Source organism: Neomonachus schauinslandi, chromosome 5 (assembly GCF_002201575.2).
Source record: "Neomonachus schauinslandi chromosome 5, ASM220157v2, whole genome shotgun sequence".
Taxonomy (NCBI): Eukaryota; Metazoa; Chordata; class Mammalia; order Carnivora; family Phocidae; genus Neomonachus; species Neomonachus schauinslandi.
In genome coordinates, this window is record NC_058407.1 from 83545875 (window position 1) to 83570353 (window position 24479).

The following is a 24479-nucleotide window of genomic DNA, read 5'->3' on the forward strand; positions in this document are numbered from 1 at the left end:
AATGAGCTATTTGACCTGAGCCAAAAACAAGAGTCGGAGGCTTAACCAACTGTGCTACCCAGGTGTACCTTGAATACTTTTCAACTATTAATTCATATAATAAAATATTCCCATGGACTAGATACAACTAATATCTCTATTTTACAGATGAGGAAACTGAGTACATAAAACTTAAGAAACTTGACCGAACTCACATTAGTAAATATTAGAGATGAGATTCAAAGCTAGGTGTTAAAAGGCTTCAGTTTTAACCATGGTGCTATTCTGCCATGTAATTTTGGAATGTTAAAACAGCTAGACTGGACATGGAGATTAGGAAGCCATCAGTATGAATTTAGATGTGAACAGAGGTTAGCCTGTCCCTTGAGATTTTTTTTTTCTTTAATTGACTTGGAACTCTTATTCTGTATCTGCCATAGAGTTCAATGTTCTTTACAATCTTTTGGGAATTTCCATTAGCTTAAATTTACATGATCAAAATTTATTCCAGTTACCTGTTTCCTTAAATTGCCTTCAGATTCCTTGTCTCCTCATCTCCTGTGACTGCTCCCCTCTCTCTGCTCCATATCAAGGCAGACATGGATTAAAAGTCTCTTTCCTTGATTTTTCCAGAATACCAATTTCTAAAAGGCATTATGTATATGTAGCAAAATTTATAGAAGGTTTGAGGTGGGAGGGGAGTGACTAAAAAACTAGCAAGCAAAGAACATAAAAACTGCACATCAGGCATTTCTTTTCTTTTCTCTTAAAGATTCTATTTATTTATGTGAGAGAGAGAGAAAGCATGAGCAGGGGCAGGGGGAGGGGGAGAAGCAGGCTCCCAGCTGAGTAGGGAGCGTGATGCAGGACTCGATCCCAGGATGCTGGGATCATGACCTGAGCCAAAGGCAGACGCTTAACTGACTGAGCCACCCAGGAGCCCCTGGGCATCTCTTTTCTTAAAAGTGTTTTCACCACCCCATCATTGAGAATGTCCCACTTGTGTTCCATCTAGTTTCTAACCTCCCAGGATGTCATTACCCCTTCTCCCTTCATCCCACCCTTCTGTTCTCCCTGCCCCCAAATTCCTCTTAACTACTTATGCAGAAGAGGTTGGTTATCACTTATTTCCTTTTCTGCTACTGGGATGTGATCTTAGGACTTCACTGCCCACACCCAGAGCAACCACTACACCTAAACAAAGAGAATTCTTTTTCCACAAGGAACTCTAGTGTCTGTTGTTAAAATATTTTCTACTCCATTACCAGTTTGAGTCCTAGTTCAGGTAATGAAAGTGAACAAATCTCCCAGACCGTATGGGAGAGTTAAGAAGAGTTCAACTATGGATGGAAAGAAAGAGATCAGGAAGTAGCTACAGAAAGATGAGGAAATTTTTGTTTGTTGTCAGTTTTTTTGTTCCCGGTTAGGGAGACTTGGGCAAGAACCCATGTTGGGGGAAGGGCCAGTGAAAAGGAGTGAATGAAGGTAAAGGCAGTAAAAGAAGGATAATGTGACCATATCTCTGAGAAGGTACAAAGGGTTGGAACCCAGATCACAGGTAAATGAATTTATATACGACAGGAGAGATCCGTCTTCCCCTCAGAGGAGAGCTACACGGTATAACTGAAAGAGCGTTGAATCGACAATCAGGTTGAGCTGAGCTGGACTTGGGAACCCACATTCTGCATTGTAGCTGTGAAACTTGGCTTGAGGACATAACTGCCCTTATCCTCAGTTTCCTCAACAGCAGAAAAGGGACAATGCTCCTCTGCACAGAGTTACTACAAGGCTTAAATAGGATAACCTGTGTTAAGCAAGAATCTTATAATAGAATTTACTTATTCCTGTGATTTGATTATAGGTCTTCTGGTTCTTATCTCATACTATCGCTAATGTCCGAAATACACAAATCTACTACATATTTTTTTTTTATCTGCTTCAAAGGGATTTGTGATTCCGTGGTCTAATCTTCATTTGGAGTTTGGAGTAAGTTTGCCATCAAGCTTGTTGCCAACAGGCCAAACCTGGCCATCGTAATTGTGTTGCTTGGCTATTACTTTTTTTTCTTTTTACTCTGAAATACTTTAGATGAGACATGTACATTCCATTTTCAGATCCACACTCTCTTGTGGTATGCCTGGCCCCGTCACATATTTTCCCAATCTGCTTGGCCTCTGTGCACAACTGAGTTTTCAACCCATGATCTAGATTGATTCTTACTGAAGTAGCACATGCCACTGAAAATTTCCATGTTACTAAATGTTCCAGGAGTATCTTCTGTCTTTACTTCATTCGATCTCTCCTCAGCATTTATCAGTTAATAAACTTCTGTAGCTCTTTACTCCTTCTGTTATTAAAGATTCTTCTGGTTTTCTCTCACCTCTCTGCCAGCCTACCCTTTGCTACAACTCTGCCTCCTTTGCCCACCATTTAAATGCTATAATTTGTCAGTGTTTTGCATGTTGGCACATGGCTCTTCTGGGTGATCTCATGTCTGTGGTTCAGCATGTCCAAAATTGGATAATAATATTTTCCTGCAAACTACCTTCTCCTGTTGTGTTACACATCATCATGAAAGGAGCCACCAGAAGTCCAAGCCACCCAAGCCCCCAAACTAAAATCACTCTCACACCTAGATGGGATAGGTATTTAATAACTGGTACAGAATTCACACCAAACTAGAATGGACACTGTCCTCTATTTCTCACCATTGCTTTCCAGCTGAAGATCAGCCCTGCTTATCCCATTCACCACAGTCAGCTTTTCCTTCCTCTCCTATAGCGTGAGTGGTGAGACCCTCCCTCACCGTTTCCCCCATGGACTAATGAATGTTAATTAGTCTCTCTTTTTCCATATGGGTAAAATCTCAACCTTGATTGGCAGTAGATGATTCTTTTATCCTGTCCTGTGCCTCATCTCTAGCTATTCCCAAGGCTCTAAAGCTTCACTATATTAAATTGTTTGCATTTCCCTGAACACCACCTTTCTCACCTCTGTGCGTTTGCCCACACTACTCTGTCAGACAAGCATACTTTCCCCCTCAGCTCTGTTTACATAGCTAATTCTACTCATTCTTCAAAATTCGGTTCAGATATATCCATCTCTGAAAGGCCGGTCCTAAATTTCTCTCCTCTTAGCAATGTCCAGTCTAGGTTTGGAACCCCCACTTTGCAAATATTTTAAAAGTTTGCATTCTTGGGGCGTATTTTAATATGTACTATGTCTGAATGGAATAGCTTGGTATAATGTGTTGTTTGCAATCTGGTAAAATATTTTCCTGTGGAAGAGCCACCCCCATAGGATGAGAAAGTACAGAGGAGAAAAGTATTGTGGATCAACACAAAATTAATTTTCACTGACAAAGGAAAAGGAAGCAACAGCTGGGTAAACAAACAGCTGCACAAAGAGACAGAAAAATGGCAGTGAGTGACCGTGAACACGGCACATGGTCCAAAATATTACAAAAGCAAGTAAATAATATACGGAAATGAGTTAACCTACTGGAAAATTGCTGGAACATTTGAACAGGAAGTAAATAATAAGGAAAGTGTTCAAATAAAATTATTATAGAGAAAAACATTGAAACAAATATTCTATTTAAAATAAATGACCTTTTAATGAAATAAACAAGAGAAATTAACTTGAACATTTGTGGCTTTTTAAAATAAATGTGTTTTATACTGCAAGGAGTACATCAAAATATTATTAAAAACTTAACAAATAAAATTACCACACTTCTAACTTTTTGTTGTGTTGGAAAGAGTGAACTAGAAATTCATGATTGTTTTACTTTGCATTTATGTGAACACTGAGGAGACTGACCTTTCAAAAGGAAATATTTAACAACACAAGTAGCAACATAAATATATCACCTTCTAAAGAATGAGAGCATTCCAGACGTTAAAGTTTTCCTTGACCCTCTACCTGCACCCTCATACCCACTGCTGTCCCTAGAGATAACCATTGTTTTCAGCTTAATGTGTATCCTTCCAACATTTCCCATGCATTTACACACATACATGTAAGTACAGAAAATATATATCTTTATCTTGTGTGATAATACACTACATAAATTTCACTAGTAATTCTGGAACTTTTTTGTTTTTTATATAACATTTTGGAACTATTTCCATATCAATACAAATGGAGCCGTGTCATTAAAAGAATTGCCATAAATTATAGTAAAGATATAACACTATTTGTGATGGACATTTAGGTTGTTTTTAATTTTCTGCATACTTCAGCAAACATTCATGAATATTTACTTAGTGCCATATGCCAGGCACCATTCTTGATGTTGTGGATTTATCAATAAACAAAGTCCTCCTTGTGGACATTCAAGAAGAATCAAACAATAAAAAAAGACATGCATGTATGATAAAATGTCACAGAGCGATAGGTAGGATGAAGAAATGCAACAAAGGTGAGAGATGAGGTGGTCAGGAAAGGCTTCTCTGAGGTGCAGTTATATGAGCCAAGATCTAAGAGAAGTGAGAGGTTATTTTGCAAATATCCAAGGTACCAGCTGAGAAATGGAAGTGCTGAGTCAATTGGTGTTCATATTGAAAATGCCAAAACATCTTCTGAACTGTTTGTAATGATTCTTGCTCCCATTTGAAGCATAAAAGTACCTATTTCTCACACTCTACTATTTATTATTATGTTCCCTAATTTCTACCAATTGGATATGTGGAAAACTGTAATTTTGCTGTAGCTTTAATTGGTATACTTTAAAAAATTGGTATAAATGTATAACTTTAATGCTGGTGAGATTGTACACATTTTAATATGTACATTGGCCCTTTGAATTTCTTCATCTCAGACTTGATAGTTCTATGTCATTATCTGTTTTTCTCTTGTGTTACTTGTTTTTATTTATTTTTTAAAGATATTTATTTGAGAGAGAGAGAGAAAGAGAGAGAGAGAGCATGAGCAGGGGGTAGGGGTAGAAGGAGAGGGAGAAACAGGCTCCCCACTGAGCAGGGAGCCCAGTGTGGAACTCAGTCCCAAGACCCTGGGATCCTGACCTGAGTCAAAGGCAGACACTTAACTGACTGAGCCACCCAGGCTCTTGTGTTATTTGTATATTATTATTTTTTAGTGGTATTATTTACTTTAATCATGCTAGAAAAGAGAGTCAAGGGAATGGTACTTAATAACCACCTCTCTTTTGTGCATATGTTTTAGACATAATTGACTTTTTCTTTTTTTTTAATTTTTCTTTCTTTATTTTTACTTTTGTCCAAATTTTTTATTTAAATTCCAGTTAGTCAACATGCAGTGTAACTCAGTTTCTGGTGTAGAATTTAGTGATTCATCACTTACGCACAACACCCAGTGCTCATCACAAGTGCCCTCCTTAATGCCCATTACCCATCTAGCCCATCCCCCACTCGCCTCCCCATCTCACTTTCTTTATTTGTACCTACTTTACATTGGTTTTAAGGCATATATGTCTGTTCTCTAAATATCGCTTTTCTCCCATTCACTCTATTTTCTTCTTTGGGAACTCTTTCTATACATGTTTTGGATCTTTTTATTCCATCTTCTCTCTTAATCTCTCTTATATTTTCCATCCAGGTGTCATTCTAGGTAGTGTCTTTAGATTTATCTTTCAATGCATTAATTCTCTTTTTGATTCTGTCAAATCTACTATTTAATCTTTTCATAAAATATTTATTTTCAAAGGCTATCTTTTTCAGTTTCAGAATTTCCACTTGGTTCTTTATCAAATCTGCCTGGTCTTTTTGTATAGTGTTTTGTTTTATGATTCTGATTTGTTCATGTTGTCACTTTAAAAAATTTTTACTCATTTTATTTAAACTAAAAACAAACAAACCAACAAACAAACCATTTCTCCCATCCTGACCCCTCACCTCTTGCAACCACCAATCTGTTCTCTGTATCTATGAGCTCGGGTTTTTTGCTTTTCCTTAGATTCCACATATAAGATCATACAATATTTGTTTTTCTCTGTCTGACTTATTTCACTAGTGTATGCCCTGGGGTCTCTCCATGTCTCAAATAGCAAGATTTTATTTTTTATGGTTGAATTATATATATATTATTATATATAATATAATTACACAATTACTTTATCCATTTATCCATTGATGTATACTTAGGTTGTTTTCATATCTTGGCTACTATAAATAATGCTGCAGTGGACATGGGAGTGCATATATCTTTTTGATAGTTTGGTAGTTCTGTTTTTATTTTATTTTTTTTTTAGGAACCTCCATATAGTCTTCCATAGTGGTTTCACCAATTTATACTCCCACCAACAGTGCACAAGAATTTTATTTCCTCCACATTCTCACCAACACCTGTTATTTCTTGTCTTTTTGATAATGGCCATTCTAACAGGTGTGAGGTGATATCTCATTCTTGCTTTGATTTCATTTCCTTAATAATTAATGACGTTGAGCGTCTTTTCATGTATGTACCTGTTGGCCATCTGTAAGTGTACTTTGAAAAATGTATATTCAGATCTGCATATTTTTAAATCAGATTTTGTTTTTTTTCTGTTGAGTTTATAAGTACTTTATATATTTTTGTATATTAGCCCATATCAGATAAATGATTGCAGATATGCTCTCCCATTCAGTAAGTTGCTTTTCATTTTGTTGATGGCTTCCTTTGTTGTGCAGAAGCTTTTTAGTTTGATGTAGTCCTACTAGTTTATTTTTGCTTTTGTTGCTTTTGCTTTAGGTGACAGATTCAAAAAATCATCACCAAGACCTATGTCAAGGAGCTTATTTCATGTTTTCTTCTAGGGGTTTTATGGATTCAGGTTTTAAGTTCAAGTCTTTAATTCATTATCTGTTCATTTTATGTATGATGGAAGATAGTGATCCAGTTTTATTCTTTTGCATGTAGCTGTCCAGTTTTCCCAACACCATTTATTAAAGAGACTGTTCTTTCCCTATTATATATTCTTGATTCCTTTGTTGTAAATTAATTGACTGTATATGCATGGGTTTATTTTTGGGCTCTTTATTCTGTTTCATTGATCTATGTGTCTGTTTTTATGCCAGTACTATACTGTTTTAATTACTATAGCCTATCTTTGAAATCTGAGTGTGATGCATCCAGCCTTATTCTTCTTTCTCAAGATTGCATGGCTATTTTGGGTCTTTGATGCTTCTGCACAACTTTTAGGATTATTTGTTCTATTCCTGTGAAAAATACCATTAGAATTTGATAGGGATTGCATTGAATCTGTATGTTGTTTTGGGTAGTATAGATATTTTAACAATATTAATTCTTCCAGTCCATGAGCATGGAATATTTTTCCAGTTACTTGTGTCTTCTTCAGTTTCTTTCATAAATGTCTTATAGTTTTTGATAGATCGGTCTTTCACCTTTTTGGTTAAATTTATTCCTAGGCATTTTCTTCTTTTTGATGCAGTTGTAAATAGGATTGTTTTTGATGATATTTTTCTTTTTAATAGTTTGTTATTAGTGTAAAGAAATGCAACAGATTGTTGTATATGGATTTTGTATCCTGCAACTGTACTGAATTTATTTATTGTTTCTAAGTTATTTGATGGAGTCTTTAGGGTTTATATAATTTCATGTCATCTGCAAATAGTGTTAGTTTTTCTTCTTTCTTCAAAAATTTGATGCCTTTAATTTCTTTTTCTTACCTAATTGCTCTGGCCAGGACTTCCAATACTAATTTGAATAGAAGTGGTGAGACTGGACATCCTGTCTTGATCCTGATCTTAGAAATCAGGATTATCAGATGATTGAGAATGATATTGGCTGTGAGCTTCTCATATATGGCCATTATTATGTTGAAGTACATTCCCTCTATACCTGCTTTGTTGAGAGTTTTTATCATAAATGGATGTTGAATTTTGTCAAATGCTTTTTCTACATCTATTGAGATGATCATATGATTTTTATTCTTCATTTTGTTAATGTGATGCTATCATGTTGATTGATTTGCAAATGTTGAACCATTCTTGCATCTTCCACTCAGTGGTATGCACTTAAGGTTCCTCCGTGTCTTTTCATGGCTTGATAAGTCATTTCTTTTTAGTGCTGAATAATATTCCCTTATACAGATATAATACAGTTTCTTTATCCATTCACCTTAGCAAATCATCTTGATTGCTTCCAAGTTTGGGCAATTATGAATAAAACTGCTATAAACATGTTTGTGCAGGTTTCTGTGTGGACATAAGTTTTCAATGCCTTTGGGAAGATACAAAGAAGCAGGATTGCTAGATCACATAAGAGTGTTTAATTTTATAAGAAACCACTAAACTGTACCATTTTGTATTCCCACCAGCAGTGAATGAGAGTTTCTGTTGCTCCACATCCTTATAGGCGTTCAGTGTTGGCAGGGTTCTGGATTTTGATCATTCTCATAGATGTCTAGTAATGATACCTCATTGCTATATTAATTTGCATTTCCTTGATGATATACAATATGAACATCTTTTCATATGCTTATTTGCCATCTGGTGAGGTGTCTGTTGAAGTCTTTGGCCCATTTTTAAATTGAGTTATTTGTTTTCTTATCGTTGAATTTAAAGAGTTCTTTGTATAGTTTGGATAATAGTTCTTTATCTGCTGTGTCTTTTGGGCATGTATTTCTTCCAGGATGCAGTTTGTCTTCTCGTTCTCTTGATATTGTCTCTCACAGAAATGTTTTTAATTTTAATGAATTCCAGTTTATCGATTATATCATTCATGGATTGTGCCTTTGATTTTGTACATAAAATGTTACTGCCACAGCCAAGGTCACCTAGGTTCTCTCATTATTTATCTTATAGGAGTTTTACAATTTTGCATTTTACATTTTACATTTATGATCCATTTTGAGTTAATATTTGTGAAGGCTATCAAGTCTCTGTCTAGATTCAACTATTTGCATGTAGATACCCACTTGTGTCAGCACCCGTTTGTTGAAAACATTATCTTTGTTACATTGTATTGCCTTTGCTCCTTTGTCAAAGATCAGCTGACTGCATTTATGTGGGTCAATTTCTGGGTTTTCTGTTCTGTTCCATTGATGTGTCTATTCTTTTACTAATACCACATTATTTTGATTACTGTAGCTTTATAGTAAATCTTAAAGTCGGGTAGAGCCAGTCCTCCAAGTTTGTTCATCTCCTTCAATATTATATTGACTATTCTACATCTTTTGCTTCTCCACATAAATTTCAGAATTAGTTTGTTGATATACACAAAAGAACCTGCTATGTTTTTGATTGGAGTTGCATTGAATCTATAGTTCATGTTGGGAAGAACTAACATCTTGACAATATTGAGTCTTTCTATCCATGAACATGTAGTATCTCTCAAAATCTCATTTATTTAGTTCCTTGATTTCATTCATCAGAGTTTTCTAGTGTTCCTCACATAGGTCTTGTACATATTTTGTTGGATTTATGCCTAAGTATTTCCTATTTGGGGGGGTGCTAATATAAATGATACTGTATTTTCTATTTCTTTTTTAAAAAATATTTTATTATATTATTTGACAGAGAGAGAGAGCACAAGCAGGGGGAATGGCAGAGGGAGAGAGAGAAGCAGACTCCCCGCTGAGCAGGGAGCCCGATGTGGGTCTCGATCCCAGGACCCTGGGATCATGACCTGAGCCAAAGGCAGATGCTTAACCGACTGAGCCACCCAGGCACCCTGTATTTTTTATTTCAAATTCTACTTGTTTATTGCCCATATTTAGGAAAGCAGTTGAATTGGTATATTAATCTTATATCCTACAACCTTGCTGTAATTGTTACTGGTTCCAGGAAGCTTTTTTTTTTTTTAATTCTTTCAGATTTTCTACATAGATGATTGTGTGAAGATGATTGTCTGCAAAGACAGTTTTATGTATTCCTTTCCAAACTGTTTATCTTTATTTCATTTTCTTATTTAGATGTATTAGCAGTGACTTCCAGTATAATGTTGAAAAGTAGTTGTGAGAGGGGACATCCTTGACTTATTACTGATCATAGTAGGAAAATTTCAAGTTTCTAACCATAAAGTATGATGCTAGCTGTAGATTTTTTGTAACTATTCTTTATCAAGTTGAGGAAGTTCTATGCCTGGTTTAGCTGTGGATTTTTAAAAGCTATGCTTTTCTAAGTTATTATTAGGTCCAACAAATCATTTTCCAATTGGTTCTCTTATTCTAGACAGGTAATTATATCATCTGCAAATATTGGCAGATTCCCCCTTAAAGACATACTTGAAATACATTTTTAAAAATTTCTTTTTCAGGGCACCTGGGTGGCTCAGTCTGTTAAGCATCTGCCTTCAGCCCAGGTCGTGATCCCAGGGCCCTGGGATTGAGTCCCACATTGGGCTGCCTGCTCAGCAGGGAGTCTGCTTCTCTCTCTGCCCCTCTCCCCACTCCCCCGCTCCTGCTGTCTCTCCCTCCCCGTCTCTCTCCTTCAGAAATAAATAAATAAAGTCTTTAAAAAAATAAAAAATAATTTTCTAGTGCAGTGTGTGTATCTTTGTGTTGTTGACTTTTCATTTTAGATCAGATGTTATGGCCTGTATGATGATAATTGTTTATATATATATATATATATATATATATATATATATATCTTTTCTTTTGTGATATGTAGTCCTTTTTAGAAATTTTTAATTTGTGTTTAAAAATAATAAACTTTTTAATTGAAGATTCTATGATTATGGACTTGTGAATATCTAAATTTTAATCAGTTTTTGCTATATACACTTTGAAAATCAAATAGTTTGGCAAAGCTTAAAATGGCAAGAAGTAAATTCTTGTCTCACATTCCCCCAAGTAATGTTCTAAGATGTTCAAATTCTCTAGTTGATTTTTCTCTTGTTGCATTTTAAAGCAGCATGCTTAATTACAGTTTTAAACTTTTCAGTTTATCTATTGATTTATTATGGAAAAATAAAGGTTTTTGTCTCTTAAAGTGCCACTCACAGCACTCCTCCATACACACTTATACTTTCCTAACTTCTCAATTAAGATATATCACAATTAAATTAATAGTACTTACCTTATTGTCTACATAATAATTCACATCTGAGACAAAAAGTCTATTTTATGAGTACTTGATATCCTGTTCAACTCTTAAATTTTTTTCCTATTTATTTTCCCCCAGAGCAAATAAAGGCTTTCTATGCAATAGTCACTAATTCATCTCCAGACTCCCAATTCGAGCTGCAAATCTTCTTTCATTACTGTCAACATCTATCAGATGACTATCAGAGGCACTTTTTTGTTGTTGTTGTTGTTGAGACAACTCTCCTGGAAGTGGCCTTTTCCTTTCACTAGTATCTGACTGATAGGTTTCTAGGCCTGCTTTGTAGCTCTTTAGCTGGAGATTTCCTTTACCAGAATCCATCAATTATCTTCTTAAATTGCCAGTAGCTGTTTCTTGTAACCTAAATATTCTTTTTCTTTTTATAGCATCCTAGTCTAAGTGGATGCAGTCAACTATTAATATTTCTAAACAAGCTAATTATAGATTTTAAGAGTTTTCTTCTGGCCCTTGAATAACACTGGTTTCCTCTGAGTTCTTTTATTCTTCCACTTTGTTCTCTGACTCTCATGGTGGAGGCTTTCCTTCAATATCTTCTGATCTTGGCTCTCTGTTCTTGTTTAGTAACTGGAAGCTCTGAAGACTAGACCTGTCACGGGTAGGCTTTACTTTTGGTTGAGAAGGTAGGAAGGTGGCTTTCTTTTGGGTGACTCCCCAGTGTCATTATCTGTATCGTATCTTTTCTCTTGGGCCAGTGTCAGTATTCTACTTGGGAACTATAAGCTTGGCTACCAATATTGCACAAGTTGAAAAGAATTTCAGTTTCCCCTCGGGCTGGGCCAGCCCTGGGCACATAGTCACTGTTCCTCCATAGAGGCTGATAATCTCTCCCTGCTACCCACAGTGATAATTGATCAGTGCAGGATTTTAGGGTTCAGTCCACCTGAATGTCTCTCCTGCCCCATAATGTAAACAATCACCTTGTTGATTGTTCCAAGACACCCAACTTCTCAGTATCTTCTGCCTTTAGGCATGGGGCACTGCTACATCTTAGAGCAGCGCTCAACAAATAAGTTTATATTCTGGTTTCTTTCTGTAAGCATTCTCTTTTTCAGAGGTAACTTAGATTTGGGGATTCATTGAGGGTTTCCCTTCTTTTCTTTTCTTCAGGATGGATGTAGATCTTTAAAAATATTTTTTTTTTCATTTCTAGGAATTTGCTGGAAGAGGGGAGAACTGGACCCTTATCTTTCTTTATTCTATTCAGTTTGCATCTTGACTGGCATTCTGAAGCTGAACATTTAACACTTTTTATTACTTGCATCTGTGTTTTTGTCCATTATCTGTGTTTTTGTCCATTTTCATATCATTATATCAATATATTTACACTCTGTAATGTTATCAATACTGAGCTTCTATTTTTATATTTGTTGAAAATACTTTTCAGAGTCATTCCCTTTTTATTTTAGTTATCTTATTTTTGTGGCAATGGAATTTTGCATCTTGATGTAATCAATTTTGTCAATATTTTCCTTTATAGAAAGATAATCTGCAAGTGGCTGATAAATTCACACAGTTGTTTTCTTTAGTTTTTCTTGTAATATAGACTTTAAATATCTTATCTCGAAATTATTTTGAAATTTTCTTGTCAAATATAAATCTGTTCCCCCTCAAATTTTCATATTGTTAAATAGTTAGCTTGAATGTAACTGTTTAAAATTTCAGTGATTTTTCTCTTTATTATCATGTATGAAATTCATTTGTGAAGTGTGCTATATTTCTGTGCTTTCTGCTATTTTTATTGATATATTTTTCTATTTCATGCCCATATTCATTATATATTAATCATTTCTATTTTTAATAATTTCACTTGCTGATCTCACTTCATTTTCTTCTTTTTTCAGTTTAATAGTTTTCCATTTGTATAGTATACAACTATTCTGAGCTAAGTTGTAAAAATTAAAAGACAAATAAAACTTGTCCCTTGTCTTCAAGGAGTACACAGTCTTGGAGGGTTGAGTTAGTTCATCCTGAGAAGTTCCAAGAAGACTCCTTTGAAAGCTTAAGTTGAAAGGAAGGAATAAGCTTTAGAAGGAGAAGCTTGAGTCTTGATGTTTAGGCAGAACTTCACCAGGGCAATGAATGGATAAGCCAAAAGGAAACTATCAATGCCAAAAGATGAGGACAGATGCACATACAGGGATGGTTGGAGTATTGGGTGAAGATATAGAGAGTATCTGAGAATGAGGCTGGAGAGGTAAGCTGGAGCACTACTCTTTTACAATTCTAGTTGAATTTTGTAATAATTTAGTAAAATTCAAACCACCCCTATTAAGCTCTTGATCAGAGTAACAGTAAATATATTAGGTGTGCCATAAATAAGCATTGAATTGATTTGAGTTCTTAAATAATGTTATTTGTTGAAAAATGGGGTAGGTAAAAATAATAAAATTTTATATATAGGCTGGTTCTTTAACAGTATCAAAAAATTAAGGCTATAGTAAATCCAAGATGTGTGTTCCTTTTCAAAGTTAAAACTCAAGGAAGAAAGACTGCCCTCTTCAAGAATAATCAGTCAGCTTTAAGACAGGGAACATAAAATCAATTTCCCTGATTTTATTGGAGCTGTCTGTAATTCTCATTAGTATGTAGTCCACTACAAAAATAAGGATAAGTTCCGTTAACCAGCAGAGTGCTGTGGAATAGGAACCATTCTGCACAGCAATAAGGAGGAAATGGAAGCAAGAAAGGGAACAGATAGAAGTAGACTAATTGCTCTAGAATGTTGATAGTGAAATGAAAAAACTAGAATGTAGCTCGGGGAACGGTATGAGCATATGAAGAATTGCCTCATGCTAAGTTCTAACTGTGCTTAGAAGACAAAAAGGAATAATTCAGTAGAGAGGGAGAGGTTAAATGTTTGTGTTTTTAGAAAGATTTATTTATTTTTGCGAGAGAGAGAGAGAGAGAGAACACAAGCAAGAGTAGGGGAGCGGCAGAGGGAGAAGGAGAAGCAGACTCCCCACTGAGCAGGGAGCCCAGTGCAGGCCTCAATCCCAGGACCCTGGGATCACTGAGCCACCCAGGCACCCTGAGGTTAAATGTTTTAAAGAAGTGAGATCCACTTTAGAACATGAATTTTTTAGAAAATATGAAATGGTTTGTTCCAAGACACAGGGGAAGAGGGAGCACTTCTTCCTGTTAGAATTGCAACAAGGATAAAATTAGAAGATGTAAAGAAAGAGATGTTGAGGGATAGATGGCAGAGAGCTAGACAGCTTACATGGATGGCTTTGATCTTCTAAATAAGTCTGTCAAAGGACCCCTGCACGAGAATCACCAGGGAGTGCTGGATACAAAGTCAGCTGGATTACTCATTGGAACCCAGGAAGCTGTAATATCAGGATATTCTAACTAGAGTTTGAGAACCATGGTTCAAAAGAAGTAGGAGGTTACCTGCAGGGTGTGTGTACATGACTGGGAAAGCATTCATGTTTTAGGAAGACAGCAGAAGATATGGGTGGGCAACAGGGAGAATAGAATTATTAAGCATGGGCTAGTGGAGTTGAGAGGTAGGAGTTTGTGTTGGCGAGGCTGGTCCAGCCCCAGAATATGGGTAAATGTGCTTCCATGGCTTCTTCTAGGATAAAGTGATTCCACTTACAAACCCTGTTACCACTATCTTTATTTGTTGCAGCCCAGAGAAGATTGCTAAAGCAGGCTGCTGAGTCAAGGACATGAAGAAACCTGGAGCAATTTTCCTTCTTTGGGGCTCAAGGAACACACCTTTCTTGGCAGGCAGAGTTAATCACACTGCTTGCTACACAAAACCCTGTGGATTTGTTCATTCAGAGTTTTGGTTTCACATATTTATGATGAACGCTGCCAACGTGTCAGGCCAGACTTTCCTCTGTGAGTTGTGGCTCCATTGCATTCTTACGGGCCTCTGCTCCACCTGCACATAACCTGACACCGGTGACGGCCCTGTGTGAAAGAGAACAAAAGTTGAAAGAGCCGAGTGTAGTTCATTGTCTTTTTTCTCTTTTTATACTTGATCTGTAGCAGCCTCCTCACTGGTCTCCAGGCTACCAGCCTCTTCCTTCCCCAGATCGCCAGTGACCTTTTTTGACACAGACTGACCACTAAGCAAATGAGGAAATATCTGTAAGGTAAATATTAAGTGCTGTGAGTACGCACGGCGGCTGTGGAGTTTCCCCATGCGTGGACCACAGGCTGAAGTCCACGAACAAATTAGAGACACTCGAGGTCTTTTGCAACATGTCTTATCTTCAGCCACTGCCTCCCGTGGCCCAGGGAAACAGGCTCTTCTTCATGATTGTTTCAGGACACTGTGCACCCCAGCCTGTGACCAAAGTGTTTCTTATTTTGTTGCTGTACTTCCTGTTGTTGCCCCACAGGAGCTGTATTTAAATGCCATCCCCTCTCTGAAGCTTTCTCAGACTCCACTCCTCTAAGGCAGGATTATTTTTTCATCTGTATCCCACAGTACTTTATACAGATACCAACTGTTGCATTTAGAACATTATGTTGTACTCATTTATATTTTTGTTTCCACAGTTGGACCTGAATTTCTTAAGAACAGAAATTGGGTCATTAAATTTTTAATTCCCCAGTGCCTGACACATAGGATGTACATCATCAATTTTAGTTGAATACACTTGAACCGGAGATCCTCTTTTTATGGAATCCAAATGGAAAGAACAGAGGAAAGTAGAGTTCTTTGGAGCAAGCAATACGGGCAACTCTGTCAGTATCATTTTATAATAGTAACAAGTGCTACTTTTTCCATGTAATATTATAGTTATAATATAGTATCAGTTAATCGGAATACTTCTAGGATCATAGAATTTGAACGGGAAGAAGTATCTTCCAGGTGGTTCCTTTGATTTGCAGATGAAGAAACCAGTCCTGTGCTTATATCAGACTGCAGAAGTAGTTTTTATCAAAATCCTATTCAGTGGGATGCCTGGGTGGCTCAGTGGGTTAAGCATCTGCCTTCAGCTCAGGTCATGATCCCAGGGTCCTGGGATCGAGTCCCGCATCAGGCTCCCTGCTCAGCGGAGAGCCTGCTTCTCCCTCTCCCTCTGCCGCTCCCCCCTGCTCATGCTCTCACTTGCTAGCTCTCTGTCTCAGATGAATAAATTAAAAAATATTTTTTAAGAATCCTATCCAACAACCAACAACCTTTGTGAATTCATGAGATTTTTACATTCCAGGCAAATAATTCTGGGAGAACAAAATGTACAGTGCATTTTAGTTCAAAGGGAATTCCATTAAGGAATCTTAAGCTGAATTTAAGATTGTTGGGGTTGGGGAAAGCCAAGCTACTTGATGAGAAATAATTGGTAAGTTCAAGGAAGATTTTAAATATAAGTGAAGCGGTTTTCATGTTCTCCCCACCCACCCCCCACCCCCGAGATAAATGTGAACTAGCAGGGCCATCAGACAAACAATTGAGTGGGGTTTGATGAGTTCCTTTTCTCAGGGTTTAACTGAGCCTCTTCTTCTCTATAATAGGTTTCAGAATCTGCTGTGGTCCAGAAAGACATTTGTGGACAACATGAAGATCTATAACCACAGTTACATCTACATGCCTGCCTTTTCTATGAAGACGGGAACAGAGCCATCTCTCCGGGTTTATTACACACTGTCAGATGTTGGTGCCAATCAAACAGTGCTCTTTGCCAACCCCAACTTTCTGCGTAGCATTGGAAAGTTCTGGAAAAGTAGGGGAATCCATGCCAAGCGCCTGTCCACAGGACTCTTTCTGGTGAGTGCGGCTCTGGGTCTCTGTGAAGAGGTAGCTATCTATGGTTTCTGGCCCTTCTCTGTGAATATGCATGAGCAGCCCATCAGCCACCACTATTATGATAACGTCTTGCCCTTCTCTGGCTTCCATGCCATGCCAGAGGAATTTCTCCAGCTCTGGTATCTTCATAAAATCGGTGCACTGAGAATGCAGCTAGACCCATGTGAAGACACTTCAGTCCAGCCCACTTCCTAGGGACCATGGAAAAAGAAAGAACCGAGACAGGGTATTTTTGTTAGGTTTTCTACATGACTCCAAAAGGAAATGGTCAAGTCATTTCATGGATTCACATGGGCCACTTGGAAAAACAAAACAAAACAAAAACAACTATAAAAGCCCAAGAGAAACTCTACTTTGGATGTTGGCTTGGAGGACAAATAAGAAATGAAACATCCTCTGAAATATTTTGTAGCACATTGTGGATTTGCAACCAGTAACATGCTGATGAGATGATGTTGGTAAAGCACATTCAGGTGGTTCAAATCTAGAAGATGCAGTTCACAAACAAGATAGAACTCTGGTTGTTGAAGGTGAAGAATTAATCAAGGTAGAATAAAGGAAATGCCAGCGCAAAGTGTTACTGATTACCAACACAATATGGCTTTAGGAAAAAAAAAACCTCTCTTATATCTTAGAACCATAGGTTTTTAAAAAATGATTATTTATTTTTGCCCTATTTAGGGGCAGTGAGTGGGTGATGAGGTAGCTAAAAAAAAAAAAAAAAAGAATCCCTTACTGAGTAATAAAGATACAAAACACTACAGCTAATTATTGTGATTTGTTGAACCAAGTCTATGTTAACTCTAGTCTCCTTCCATTTAAAAAATGTTAAGAATTGCTTCCTCCCCTTTTATCAGGTCTACTTAGATGATGTGAAGCATTGTTGAATTTAGACTGTGTTGATTCATAGTCTGGATAACATGAGCCACTTTCCCTCCTTCTCAGAATTGAGGGCATAAACTCAATTTTAGATCTGCATTATTTAAGCCTGTTTGTATTATGTTATTTTAGTGCAAAAAGACTACAAATGTGAGTGCATTATTTATTTGCAAATTGGCATAATTGTCTTCATAATTTAGTACTCAGAGATAAAGTAAAGCACAATGATATTTTAGTCTGGAAACAGACTAGAAGGCACATCCCTTTTCTATCTACCATGGTATATTCACTCCAAGATACATGCACACAAATAAAACACAGACTCATGTACACACACACACTCACACATACACACAGTTAAACAAAGCTCATTCCCATGCAACTCCGAAGGCTGAACCCACATGACTGAGTATGGCAAAAATCTGTAACCGTTGTTGAAGAGCTATGAGTGAGTGAACTACCCACTACCCACTACACCTTGGTATAAGACAAGCCAGCTTATTGGTTGCTGCTCGTAATGCTCACACCAGCACGACCCCCAAATGCTTACCCAAAATGAGAATTGTTTGACTCATTCTGACTCTTCCTAATATCTCATGAATGAACCCTGTGTTGAGCATGGTCACACACGCATGGTTCATACAAGTAAAGGGATGTGAATTCATAGATGTTGATTCCCTTGGTAGTAGCAAGTAAGGCTACTTAGAAAGCTTTTTACATAAGCTTTGACAAACTGTGAACAAACTCTGCTGACAGATTATAAGCAGTTAAATGTGTTTACGTGTGCAAGGAAAGTAAAGGAAGCCTCTCACTGTCTTTGTGCTTTGGAATGCCTTAATCTAAAAGGAGACACTAGAAATCACTATTTTTATTCTTTTAAATGTTACCAAAATGTAGGTAAATTATGTCAAAAAGTTCTGCTTCATTTTTAATGGTAGAAACTTAGTGTACCATATAAATTAAAACAGTTGGCAGTTTTTGGTGGGTTCATTTAAAAGACATTGAGACAACAAAGCCCTTGGAAAAATTCTGTATCACCGCCAGAATAGGCAATTTCTAAGTAAGATTAAATTTTGAGGTTATTATAGAAATCAGCAGTTAAAAAATGACTGGTTGACATAACACAGATTAAACTGATGCTTGGAAAGCTAAGAATTTGAGAGTACGGATTCTGTACAGAACTGACTTGTTATTTTGATCCTATATGGCAGCAAAAATATAATGAGAATGTACTATGAGTGAGCTGTGTTAAATACGCACTAGATGTGAAACCCTAAACGTATTTCCTTTTTAGAGCCATTGTTATTATTTAATAATGACCTTAAAAAGGAATACATTTTTTACTTATACACTTCATCAAAGATGTAAAAGGGCTAATGAAAAACATGTGTCACACAAATTAGTACTTTTACTGATAAAGTTGTTAAAATGTAACTAAAGAGCCCCATTAAAGCTTGTGCCTCACATTTCCACTGAAGCTGCTATTTGGAAATTTAACATCTTGTTATGATTTCTGGGATAGATTTATACAATAAACTGTGCAATTTTTAGACTATAAACTTGTGGCTTCTGAAAGGCAGAACAGAAATGGCCCAAGATGATAATGTTTAATTAGACCAGTACTTCTCAACTGGGGTGATTCCCCTCCCTTGTCTGGTGACATTTGGCAGTGTGTAGAGACACTTTTGATTGTCGTGATTTGGAGGGTGCTACTGTCATCTAGTGGACAGAGGCCAGGGATCCTGCCAAACATCGTACAGTGGAGAGGTCAGCCCCCCACAGTGAAGAATTACCCAGTCTAAACTATCAATAGTGTCAAGGTTGAGAAACCCTGGATAAGACCAAAAGAATGCTTTGATTGCTCCAAACTGTCTTCACTTAAGAATAGCTATACATGCTCACATCATCTGAAATACGACTACAATTGAATGAGAATGGTTTCTTAGAGTAGATTGCAGTTGGCATTATTTTATATTGGCTCATAGATATGCCATACATATTCCCTTTTTTATGGTTAGATAGATGTATCTAAACTAGGAGTGTGACTGTCCTTGTATGTGTGTGTACACATGTGTGTTGTAGCATAAAGTTATGCATATCTATCCTTATTGAAATATGTGTGTTCCTAAGGGAGGATCTCTCCAGAATTACCTTGCAGAGTAGACTTCTTACTACTAAGAAGTTGAATTCTAAGCGCCTATTATTTTATTCTGTTTATCTGGAATTGGGCCTCATACTTCGCCAAATTTGGTCAATTACATTTTAATACTACTGACCCTTAAGATTAGCTCAGAAGATATTCAGGTTATGGTAGATACACTCAGTAAGAAAATATTTCACTGCTTTCAATGCATCTGCCAAGAGAGGGCATCTCCCTCTAACATCGGTCTCATTTTTAAATTGCTTTTTATTGACAAAAAATTAGCTTGCTCCATGGGAGGAAAAGAGGGATAGATTTGTACAATAAACCATGGGTACCTGGGTTTATATGATAAACATGGGTACCTGATACGATTTTTACCTTTTATCAGCTCCATCAGCCCCAGTTTGAGAATTGCACTGATGCTAAGGATCATGAACAAGGGTGACCTCTGTTTAATTTTAATTACACTAGAGTAAAATTAAGATAGGTGAAGGATTAAGTCATTCTCTAAGATAGAAAAGTGATTTTTTATATGAAAGATTTTTAAATGGAAGAGGACAATGGATACATGTGCTTTAAGTAGAGTATTTGACCAGCAGTTTATGTAGCACTGTGCATCTCAGCTGCAACCAACACATGAAGTTAACAAGTGCCCATGGGATTTTGTTTCTGTATAGTTCACTTTTATTTTAACAATATTCCAAAATGATGCAAATGACCCCAAATGGTAGCTATTCTGACAATACCTGTTTGCCTTTGTGATGTCTCATGTCCTTCTCTTGGCTACAAACTTCGTTTAGGTTATATGTAACTTGTACCTGAAGCAATGGGCAACATAGCTTCACAATCTACAGGGAAAATAATGGAAGAAATCCCAGGATTCCAAATCTGACAAAAATATTCTTAGATTAGTCAGAAGCTTTACAGAAGTGTTAGCGATGATTCCCAAATAGAAAAAGATATCAGGAACATTTCTCTGGTCAGCAACTATCACAGTTTTTATGATGTATTATATACAGCTTTCTATTTCTTTGAAAAATCAGCCATCTATAATTTTAATTTTTATGTTTAAAAGTAGTGACTTTGTGAAATTTTTAACTGAAAAATCCTTGTTAGGAGGGACCTAAGAGGAAAAAATGTCACAGTCCACCAAAAACTTTAGGGAATTCTGATTGTGTTGTACAAAAACGTTCCCACCAGAACCAGGTAATAATATCTGCTCCCTTTATAGAGTTCCAGGGGTCGAGAGCTGTAAAGACTTTAGTGAGAACCCGAGGACAAATATGCGGAGGCATAAGGACTGAGAGCAATACTATGCTTTTTATTTGTTCATCTTCCCAGCATGGAGGTCAACTCTCAGATGATGACTTTTAGTGAGCACACATCAGGAAGTACGTAAACAACTACAAGGCACCTGGAACCTAGGTCAAGCCTCTAGCAAAGTCTGTAGTAACCAACTAAATATGACCAGCGACTTGGGTCTGTGTGCCAGGGAGAGATGAGGCAAGTGGAAAGGAGGAGAAAACCCTACTCCCAAGCTCTCAGAGTACGTAAGGGTCAGAAAAGTCTCTGCCCTTGACCTTGGCTTTACAGCACTATCTATTTCTGTCTTCTACCAGGGAGGCTGGCCTGTCTGTGGAGTCAAGCTAGTAGCCTTGTGACTGGAGACTTGGTGTGGAAATTTGCTGAGAAGCTTAAAATTTTACACTGCCTTAAACAGTATTTTTTTCCCCTTAAATTTGTGCTCTCTAAATTTGGGTGTCCTGTGACAGAATTCTGGTCACCCTGACCTAATTATGGCCCTGTCAGTGATGATTAAAAATGGACCTTTTTTTCCCACTCAGATGAATTTTCTGAGTTCTCGAAGCTAGGGAGATATCAAATATAGTTGACCCTTGAAGGACACAGATGAGAACTACACGGGTCTGCTTATACACAGATTTTTTTTTTTTTTATAAATATAGTGCAGTTCTGTAAATGTGTTTTCCTTATGATTTTCTTAATGACATTTTCTCTTCTCTAGCTTACTTCATTGTAAGAATACAGTATATAATACAAATAACATACAAAATATGTGTTAATCGCCTGTTGATGTTGTTGATAAGGTTTCCAGTCAATAGTAGACAGAGTAGTTATGAACTAGTTATGTTTTGGGAGAGTCAACAGTTATATGCAGATTTTGGACTGCACGGTGGGGTTGACGACCCTGATCCCCACATTGGAATGGACTGTATTCCATCAGTTCTTGTATAGTCTCTTTAAGAGCCGGGGAGACTGATCCAAAAGAATCCAGAAGCCTAGAATGTTTGTTTATGACTCCTAAACATGAGAGCAGAATATTTAGGTTGAGCCCTGTAAGATTCCTGTCTTGTAAGTGGAAAGAGACTTACATGAAGCTACAATGGCTGTAGCCTTTTTTCTTCCTATCATAAGAAAATGGATACTGTTGGCTTTAACCCCAGCCAAGGCGTGTCTCTTGCATTTTTTACATACCTCCTAGAGGCAAAAGATTGAAACAAGTCATGAAAGGAAAGCTCATTCCAACGTAAGACAACCTCTGCTCATGATCACAATAAGGAAAAACTACATGTTTCTGTCTCCCTCTGATTTTCTTCTTTCTGGTGCCAACATTTCTGATTTCTTCTCTAAGAAATAAGGAATAAATAACTTATAAATTGACATATAATACCTGTGAACATTTGTGCAATAACCTAAGCCCACAGCTATGAATTTTTTAAAGCACGGGAGAGGAATTATATTTTGTTCATGGTCATTTATGTGCCTACCTCCTCTGTGTTCTTACTGATCTCTGCATTGTGCTAAAATCCTTTCTCATTTTGCTTTCCTGTTAAAACTGTAGGATATAATCAATGATGCAAAGCTGTCTGGGAGTTTTATAGAATAATATTCAAATATACTGATCATGTCTCTTTCTGCTTCTATATAATTCGATTTTCCCCAGTTATTTGTCATTTTAAAAGCATATGTTTCACATGATACCGAAAACATCTAAGAGATACGAGTTTATCCAGGGCAGAGAAAATCAGGAGTCAGGTATGTCTGTTTTTCTCTTCATCATAAGCGAAATGAAAAATGGTAATAAGAAAGGATTTAAGCAAAATGAAAAAGAGAAAGATAAAATCAGGGTTTTAATTGTGAAGGACCCCTGGGAGGGATCTTAGTATGACGCTAAGCACAGAGCACAGAGGCTATTGTCCTTGAGTGCAGTCCCAAGAATAGAACCTTTCAAAACATTGTAAAGGAAATATACTATTATGCAGTTGTGACGGCTCATGATGAAAAGACACTGGAGGAAGTAACGTGAGAGCCAGATGGTGAGACACTTAGGGAAGAAAATGGAAGAGCCGCACCAATTTACTTACTTGGCCCTCCTGCCCCCCCTCTGAGTCGTGCTTTCCTTGGTGTCTGAGCTGGGATATGCAAACACTGCCATTTTCATGGCCCCTTTGTATCTCCACTTCGACACATACACAAGATTATTATTTAGATCTCCTGTCATGATGAGGCAGCAATAGTAGGAAGTGTCACTTTGAACTTGACCCTTTGAAACATGGTCACCGTACGCTCTGCCAGGTGACAGTTGGAAAGATTTGGATGTGTTTTCTCCCCTCTGTTCTAGTGTAAACACACACACACACACACACACACACACACACACACCCTGCATTATTTATGCCCATTGAAAAGAGAAAAATGGCTGACCAGGTAGGGGTGGCAGAGGGTGCCTTAACTTTTTCTGGCTTGGCTCTCACTTCCTTCTGTATTTCCTTCCTGTGCCCCTGTGACTTTAGAGGTGTAGCCATGTCTGTTCCAAGTTGTATCTTTACCATCAGCAAGAACTCTTATAAGTGTAGTGAATGTGACTGTTTTATATAAATGCACAATAGAATATAGGCCTTGGAGATGTCTGATAACGGTATGTAAATATCCTTTGTTGAAGTAGTAGAACCTTCTCATAGAGAGCTCCTTAGGTGATAGCTACAGGAAATCTAAAAATGATTAGATTAAAAATGTTTTTTTCTCCAGCAAACAGTAGCATTCATGGAAGCAAGGAAACAATTTGTTTCTGTTTCTCATTCACTCTTAAGCACCAATTCTTTGTGCTTTCTTATCCATGAATTACTATAGACATCCCTCTCATAATATACAGGATTCCACAATTTGTGGGGATTGATGGTCACAGGGGTACATCAGAGTCAGAGACACTAGAGGGAAGGGGAGAGGACAAAGAGCAGCTCCACTGAAAAGCTTGTTTAATTTTTTTAAAAGTCTGGAACATTATTAGAACCCTAGTTACCACACAGCAAAATTGGTCTGAAAAACTTTGAAAAAAGAAAAGTTTCTCGTTGGTCTCGTTAAGCTGATGATTGCACCTTCTGTATCATTCCACCTGTGTGCAAGCTGTTTTTCAGCAAATTTGCAGACTGGAGGTAAGAGAAAAATAGAAAAGTTCAAATATTCTTTCTCACACGGTGTAGTTTGACTACCAGTCCATGGATGCAATAATTCTGGAAAAGACTTTTTAGATTAAACTATAAAATTGAAATCACCTTTGAAGTATATATGGAATTACTTTTTCCTAATAAGGCAGGCGGTGTGGGGGAAAATCAATGCTCTTCAATTCTTCGTCGTCTTTTTT

General features: G+C 37.0%; 1 protein-coding gene across 1 annotated transcript in view; it reads left to right on the plus strand.

The window, feature by feature from the left end:
- The window catches only part of ST8SIA1 (ST8 alpha-N-acetyl-neuraminide alpha-2,8-sialyltransferase 1), a 143363-nt gene extending 126239 nt beyond the window's left edge, over window positions 1-17124 (plus strand). The window contains exon 5 of the mRNA XM_021690711.1: window positions 16506-17124. Within this exon, the coding sequence (XP_021546386.1) occupies window positions 16506-16992 (487 nt within the window). The 3' untranslated portion in view covers window positions 16993-17124. The remainder of the gene's footprint in view (window positions 1-16505) is intronic.
- The last annotated feature ends 7355 nt before the right edge of the window (window positions 17125-24479 follow it).